This window comes from Xenopus laevis, chromosome 7S (genome assembly GCF_017654675.1).
Source record: "Xenopus laevis strain J_2021 chromosome 7S, Xenopus_laevis_v10.1, whole genome shotgun sequence".
Lineage (NCBI taxonomy): Eukaryota > Metazoa > Chordata > Amphibia > Anura > Pipidae > Xenopus > Xenopus laevis.
Window position 1 is genome coordinate 111,886,325 of NC_054384.1, and position 8,098 is coordinate 111,894,422.

The 8,098-nt window shown below is 46.2% G+C and overlaps 1 protein-coding gene across 2 annotated transcripts; it reads left to right on the forward strand.

Moving 5' to 3' along the window:
- The first annotated feature begins 658 nt into the window (after positions 1 to 658).
- szrd1.S (SUZ RNA binding domain containing 1 S homeolog) lies at positions 659 to 6,087 on the forward strand. 2 transcript variants are annotated; one of them, XM_018228317.2, is made up of 4 exons: positions 659 to 812; positions 2,124 to 2,173; positions 2,376 to 2,630; positions 4,876 to 6,087. In XM_018228317.2, the coding sequence occupies exons 1-4, from the start codon at positions 705 to 707 to the stop codon at positions 4,976 to 4,978; spliced, it is 516 nt and encodes a 171-aa protein (XP_018083806.1). In that variant the 5' UTR covers positions 659 to 704; the 3' UTR covers positions 4,979 to 6,087. The 2 variants fall into 2 exon arrangements, with proteins under 2 accessions (XP_018083806.1, XP_018083807.1); XM_018228318.2 differs by having other exon boundaries at positions 2,379 to 2,630.
- The last annotated feature ends 2,011 nt before the right edge of the window (positions 6,088 to 8,098 follow it).

The window sequence follows — 8,098 nt, forward strand, 5'->3', positions numbered from 1 at the left end:
AACTCAAAACTGAATGAGGTTTGGGGTTATTTGTTGCTATGGTAACATACAGAATGTGGGTCCTCTCTACCCAAACAGTGAGGGAGAATAGTAAGAGGACTCGGCCTTGTTATGGGATTGATGCTGGAATTCCCATTCTATGCTGGGGTTGTTGGTTAGTATTGAGATGACAGTGTATTGTGTGTATAGTGTTCCCTGTGTCCCAGCATTGTGTGACCCCACTAGTTACACCTGAGGGGAGATTGTGGGGGGAGGGTATAACATATTCCTGGACTGACAGTGATTGATCCCCAATATATTCCTATAGCTGTTTATGGTTTGAGGGACTGGGGGGATTAAGGCCAAACATGAATAAACAGTGTATCCAAGTCAGGGACCCCTGGGCCCCCCCAACCTCACACATTGTCCCTCACAACATGACCCCACTTCAGTTGTACAGGGAGCACAGCATTTACATTACTAGACCACTTCAACTGAACCTCAAAATCATCATGTACTAACGTGCCTCACTCAATATGGAGTGCCATTGTACTGTGACCTTAACAACATGGCGCCTGCACCCAGTCAATCTCCGTAAGCGCCGGCTAATACTGTTTAGGTGCGTAAGACACGACAAGATGCGCGCGCAGTTCGCTTATATTCCTGTCACGTGGCTTTCTCTGTGCGTAAATGCGTTTTCGACGTTGACGTCAGCGTGCGGGCGCATGCCCAGTAAAGCTGAGCGACTCGGGGCCTGGTTTCCGGTTGGTGGTGAGCGGAAGATGGATGAAGATGAGGTCGCGGAGAGTTGGGAAGAAGCGGCCGATAGTGGGGTGAGTGGGTTTCTGGAGGGAAGGGCCGGTTATTGATTTGCTGATACTTCCTGTACCGACCTCCCGCCAACCTGTGCACGTGACATAGGACCTTCCGGTTGTTTCGGCCGCGAGTTGAGGGAAGGGCTGGCGGGACTGTAATCCGTGAGAACCGGGGCTCCTCCCCCTTCTCATCCCCCAATGTTTTCCTTCCCCTCCCCCGTGTCACACTATTGGGAATCACTGAGACTCAAATCTCATTGTAGCCTGGGGGCCCCTTGTCTGACTCTGAGATTCCCTGAGCCGCTTTTATCTCAATTCACCTCTTGTGCCACTAATCTTGTGCCCCTCAGTCACATTCACATGTAAAAAGATTTGGGGAGAGACACAGTAATAAGTAATGTCATTGGATGATAGTCGCCCCTGTATGGACTGTGATTGGCAGATAGTGGCCCCTGTGTGGACTGTGATTGGCTGACAGTGGCCCCTGTGTGGACTGTGATTGGCTGACAGTGGCCCCTGTGTGGACTGTGATTGGCTGATAGTGGCCCCTGTGTGGACTGTGATTGGCTGATAGTGGCCCCTGTGTGGACTGTGATTGGCTGATAGTGGCCCCTGTGTGGACTGTGATTGGCTGATAGTGGCCCCTGTGTGGACTGTGATCGGCTGGTGGCCCCTGTGTGGACTGTGATTGGCTGATGGTGGCCCCTGTATGGATTGTGATTGGCTGATAGTGGCCCCTATATAGACTGGCAGACGCAGGAGCAGCACAACTGATTTTTATGCACCAAACTTACCCCCAAGCCTAGAACTGAACTATAAACACCTGCTTTGGGGTCACTGGGAGCAACGTCCAAGGGGTCGGTGACATGTGCACCAGAGCCACTGTTTGGGGGTCACTGTTAGACTTTTCTAAAGGCCCCAAACCTGATCCTATTGCCCCACTTCTGAATGTCTCGTTGCCCTCAGCCCTGGGCAAGGAATTCCAAGCTGAAAGTCTGATTTCTGCTTTTTATTCCGTGGCCTTAACATTTTATGTCTTGGCTGCCGCTGGGGTCCTGTTTAGCTGCTACTGAGTATAACCCTGAGCGGCTGCTTTTGCTTCTGTGTCTCCTGATTCAGTTCATACCGTGACACACTGGAGCTTTATTTGGCTGCCGGGAGATGAGCTGAGAGTGCGCATTGCTGAGCCGCAGGAGAACTGGATCCTTGGGGATCAAGTAACAAGCGCTGGGGGTGCTGCTAAATCTGGGACCATTAACCCCTTGCTGGCTGTAACTTGTATGGCTTCGGGAGATCTGTCTCTTGCAGATAATTTACTGTCTCTTGCAGGAAATAGACAGACAGCTGGAAAAGAAGCTGAAGATCGCTCAGAGGGAAAAGTAAGTTTGTGGGGATGTGGCAGTTTGATGTAAATGCCAATGAGGGGGAGTGGCCTGTATTTATAGCCCACTGTGTGTATATACAGCATTCCTTCTGTGTCTTTTTCTGGGTGGAAGCTGCCATATTGATACCCCATCCCACATTCAGCCATTGATCTGTATCATTGATCAGTTTTCATGCTCATTCTCCCTTTCACTTCAGCAGCAAAACAAAGTCTCCTCCCAAAGCCCCCGTGGTTATCCAGGACGACTCCCTCCCATCGGGCCCCCCTCCTCAGATCCGAATCTTGAAAAGACCAACATCAAACGGCCTTGCTAGTAACCCGCATGCCTGCAGCCGGCCCGTCGCACCCGTGAAGTCATTGGCTCAGAGAGAGGCCGAATACGCTGAAGCCAGAAAGCGAATCCTGGGCAGCGCCAGCCCCGAGGAGGAGCAGGAGAAGCCGGTTACAGACAGGTGAGTGAACCTCAACATGAACATCTGGGAGTAGGGGCCCCTCTCTTCTTTCAAATGGGGGTGTTTTATTAAAGGGCATGTAAAGGTAAAAAAATAAAATCCCATTTTTACTTTCTTTAATGAAAAAGAACTCAAGCAGCTTTGTTTGTTTCCCTGTAGAGCAGTCGGCGACTGTGTAGAGATTTGTATTGGATTTTATTTTTGCCTTTACATCCCCTTTACTGTTTCCAACTCCAGCTGCAGGGACAAAGATCATGGAGCCAGATTTAAACAGATAAACTGGGATTCTATTTGGAGGATTATTTTGCTGCAGCCACTGGTTCTGCAGAGTTGGAGAAAGTTTATATTAAACAATACAAAAACTGTAAAATCCACATTAGATTACATGACAACACAGGAGCCAGTGCAGTCTGTATATTCTGATTATTAATCAGTCTTGTTGTATCGGCTTCTGGCAGATATTATTTGACTTGTGCTGTTTTGATCATTTATGACGATCCCTAAGCAGCCCAGATCACACTGAGCATGTGCACAGTCTTGGTCTTGCAAAGATGTATAACAAAGTTACAAGATGGTGACCCCCTGTGGCCAACTTTGAAAGCATAAATCATTTGTTTGATTAGACTTGTGGTGCAGTAAGCTCATGTTTATGTTTAGTATACAAAATACAGCATTTCTGGCCTTATTCTATTTTACACTTTACTTCCCCTTTAAGCATAAAATGCTACTAGTGTAGTTATAACAGTCCTGTCCCATTAGAAAGACATGCTAAAAATTAAAGGGGAAATTAACCTATAAATGACTGTTAGAATCATGTAGATAAGGACACTGTGAGAGAATCAATTTCAATTGGTCTTTGTTTGGGAAGGATTTGCCTTTCTGTTGTCTCTCTCTGATAAACTGCTCTCCTGTATCTAAGCACCGTGTCCCCGGCAACTATAAAACTCATTCAATATCAGGCAACATTTATATTGTATTTAATCACTTTGACCCTTAGTTTCAACTGAAAACTGAGGAGAAAATTTTAAACCATTAAGGTCAGTTGCAAATTTTAGTAGACTAAATACAGCATTTCTAGCTTTATTCTACACTTTACTTCTCCTTTAAGGCCAATACTCTTTCCTTAGTGTCAGTTGCATTACTGCCCTTGGCAACTAGGTGGCAGCGCAGCCTTTATTTTTGGGACATGCGTCTGTGCAAACTGACCCAGTGTATAACACGGAGACGACTTGAGCAGCTGCAGGCGGTTACCCCAACATTTCTTGTGGAAGCTGCTCCCCCCAATGTAGCGTTTTCCTCCTAGAGATACTTCCTATGTATAATATGATGAGCTGCACCAGGACTGTAATACGCAGCCTCAAGCTGAATGCAAACCTGCAGCTTATTGGATCTGCCTGCTCCATAGGCTTTAGGCTCAACTTTGTAGAAGACCCAAAGCTCCCCCCACTCTTTAAAGTAATAATAAAACCCGACTGTGAGTGTCCAGACTTTTCACTGTCTTTCATTGGCTGCAGTGGATTCCTCTCCAGCTCTAGGAATGTTCCATTTAATCTTCCCCGTGTTCTTGGCCCTGGTACCATAACAATAAAGCAGCTTAAAGGACAAGGGAAGTTAAACTAAAGAAGTAGGTAGAAATGTTGTACATGATGTTTTGTGCTTCTGTACCAGCCCAAGGCAACCACAGCCCTTTAGCAGTAAAGATCTGTGTCTCCAAAGATGCCCCAGTAGCTCCCCATCTTCTTTTCTGCTGATTCACTGATTCACACGCTCTGTGCTGCTGTCACTTACTGAGCTTAGGGAGCCACTCACAATATACAGTACACATAGAATAGAAATGTCACAATATAAGGCTGATTAGTAATTAATACACATAATTACTACATGGCAGCACAGAAACCAGTGCAATTAGCATCAGAATTGAATAATCAGCAAACCTGTAGCATCAGCTTATATTACAGCCAGGGAAGCTCATTTTCTGCTGGATAATTAGTGACGAGCCCTAAGCTTAGCTTCTCAACAGCCAATCAGAGCCCACTGAGCATGTGAGTGTCACAGACACTTTCCAAGATGGTGACCCCCTGTGACAAGTTTGAAGTCCTGGATCATTGCTGCTATTGACAAGCTCAAACTTTAGCCTCCTGCAATAAGTTCACTATAGAAAATAGGACATTTTTAGCCACATTCATTTGTCGGCTTTAGTTCTCCTTTAAGTGATGGTGACTCAGTGCTTGTTGCTTCCTCATAGGCCGGCGCGGACCAATCAGGTGGAAGAGATCAGGCAGCAGAACAATGTGATCCGGCAGCCGCTGGGTCCCGACGGTTCTCGAGGCTTCAGACTGGGCAGATAAACCTAGAGGAGCGACGCCACAATGGGTGGCTCTGCCCTGTCACAACAATGGACCTGAGCAGAGGGAACGACTTGGTTTTCTTGCACTTTGATGTCCTTTTTGCTCTGCCCACTGTGACCTTAAAACCTGTGCACTGTGACCCCCTCCTGCCGCCCCTATAGCTCCGACCACTGTGATTGGCTCATCCTCAGGCTCCAGTTCCACCAGGGGCAAGTGCGACTGAGCAACTGCCATATGGGGGCGGGGTATTTTAATGAGACCACCCCAAGTGTAGAGGAAGCAAAGGGGGTGCCGCGTGCCTCTGAAGTCACCGCCAGCAATAATGTTCATAATCTTTAATTGTGTCTGTGTGGAGGGGAGGGGCTGCCCCATCCCTCGTTACATCGAGATTATAGGAATGCCGAGCCTTGGGGGGGGGCATGGGAAGGATCATTTTAATGAAGACAATTTGTTTTAACAGATTCTAGTGATGTAAAGGGCAAGTGGGGAGGTTTTGTTGCCCATGGATTGGGGGCTGCAGTGGACAGTTCTGGTGCTTGGCCAGTTTGGGGGGTTCAGGTTGGGGCATTGAGCTTGTTAGATTAACCCCTTGTGTGCTAGAGGGGGAGATGCATGTGCTGCTGCTGAGCATGGCTTTGGAATCAGGAACTGCCCCCAGTGATGGGGAAGAGGTATTTCTGCTGGTATTGACTGGTAATGACTGGGATTGAGTGGGGACAGGAGGAGTCTGATGTTGGGCACAAGACTGGCATCTCATGGCCTGGGCTGTCCCCAGTACAAAGAAGTGGGATGTGGAGAGGCCGGCAGTGTTGTGCCCCAGTGCTGGAAATTACTGATCCTGCTGCAGCCGTGATTGGGCAGTTGTAGTAATGGGGAGGGAGGGAGGGGAGCTGCTTGTACCATTTAGTGCCAGTGCTTTGTAGTCGGCTGCATTTGATCGGCATTACTGAGAGCCATATGGGGGCCCATCAGGCTATTACCCCGGCACCAGCGCTGCGCCCAATAAACCGCTCACTGTCTGGGCCTCAGAACCTTCAGAACAAACTGCTGAGTAGAGAAAATGTCCCTGTGTGTGACATTCGAGTAAAATAAACGCAGTATTTTCCTCCTCTCGTTTGCAGCCATTTGTATTCTGAGGGAGGGGGAGCAGCTGATTGGTCTAAATAACCCAATAAAGTGTCATGTTCTTATAGGGGCGTCCTTAGCATGAGCTTGTTTATTCCCCACACTGTTACTCCTGTACTGGGCACAAGAACTGACTGCTCCCCCGCCTGTTGCTCTTTCTCATGATCAGGCACCGGGTTTTTGTTTGAAATGATTGTACTAATCTCTAAGGGCCCGTGAATATACAGTTAGGCCCAGAAATCTTTGGACAGAGACAACTTATTTCTAATTTTGGTTCTGTACATGAGCACAATGAGTTTTAAATGAAACAACTCAGATGTAGTTGAACTGCAGACTTTCAGAGGGAAAGGGAAACCCCGGCGGGTTCTCCCATCAGCAGAAAACGGCACCGGCCCGGGGTTATACCAGTGAGCAGCACGGAGCCATCTTCTTCTGACTTCACATTTCCCGGGGCAGATGTAGTTGAACTAAATAGCGACAGTCACGTAAAGAAGGAGGAAGACCGACCCCTGTCACATCATAGATAAACACTAGTGTGTTTGTATTAAAGCTGAAAGTCTGCAGTTCAACTACATCTGAGTTGTTTCATTTCAACTTCATTGTGATCATGTACAGAACCAACATTAGAAAAAAGTTGTCTCTGTCCAAAGATTTATGGGCCTGACTGTAAATATGACTTTTATTTTCAATTTAAAAACAAAAAAACAAACAGAGAAAACGTACGCGGCTTAGACAATCGGACTTGGCCGTTACTTATATGAACAGTTTCAATACCTGTTAATTAAAGACTTAATATATTCCAATCCCTGTCGTTCCACCAATCACATGAATTCTTACATACTAAAGTGCAGTGCTACAAATTAATTATACACTTAATAAGAATTAGACGATTAAAATGAATTCTAGATAAAGTGCAATGGAATTCATTCAATTAGATCAAATTAACGAGTTTGTTTAAAAAACCATTAGATCATTTTGCCCACAGTAAAATCAATTCTAAATTGTGGGAATATTATTTAATGAGTGAGTCTTGTACCTGCGTCCAAATTGGACTAGAAATTAATTAATAAAGGTTAAAGTGCTTTCCAGTACCTCCCAAAAAAAACCCCAATGATGTATCAGTTCACAAAGCTGCCGGTCACTTTAATTGATTCAATGACCTCAGTTCCAGTTGGCTGTAATGTTTGTAGTGAGTAAATGTAACAAATACCCTAATTCCCTTAGTCCCTCCGGTGACAAACCTTGTTGTCTGTGTTGGAGCAGTGGAAAGAGAAAAGAGTTAATAACCCCCCCCCCCCATAGACAGGAGTTGCTGAAGAGGGTCAGTCGTGAATAAAGTGTCACAACACAAAGTGTCGGGTTGCTGAAGGGACTGGGAAAAGTGAATTATAGTAAATATACATTTAATCCCATACAGCAGCAAACCATGAGAGCTAGCAATCTAAAGTGTGGCTTCTCTGGTTCTGTGGCCCTTCAGAGGACCTTACTGGCCCAGGAAGCTTTGTGAGTGGCCAAGATGCCCCCCTGTAACACTGTAGGAAGGTGTTGGGGATACTCCAAGTAGATATGATCCATAGACACTCCTGTAACCTCAGCTCAAAACCTACACAGTGTTGTAGTAGAGCGAGACATGATCTGCTGGATTCAGCCTGTGCTTCATGTATTCCTGGTCAATGGTTTCCTTCTTCCATCTGGACAAAAGAGCTTTAGGACCTTTTTGACTGACAAACTGATTTCCATCCTTTGTGAAGCTCTTCCCACAGACCTTTAAGGTTCTTCCGACATCCAGAAGAGGACCTCCTTCCCGAATCTCTTGATTAACATAGTCTAATCTCCTGATTGATTTTAGAAGAAGTAGCCACCTTGGGTCTGAAACATGGTGTTAGGACTACATGATCCTGAAAAAATATCAGATTAGTTTTCTGGACAACAGAGCTTGCAATTCTCCAATTTGTTTACCAGATGAATGGCTACTACGACCAGAGCTTTGAAGAA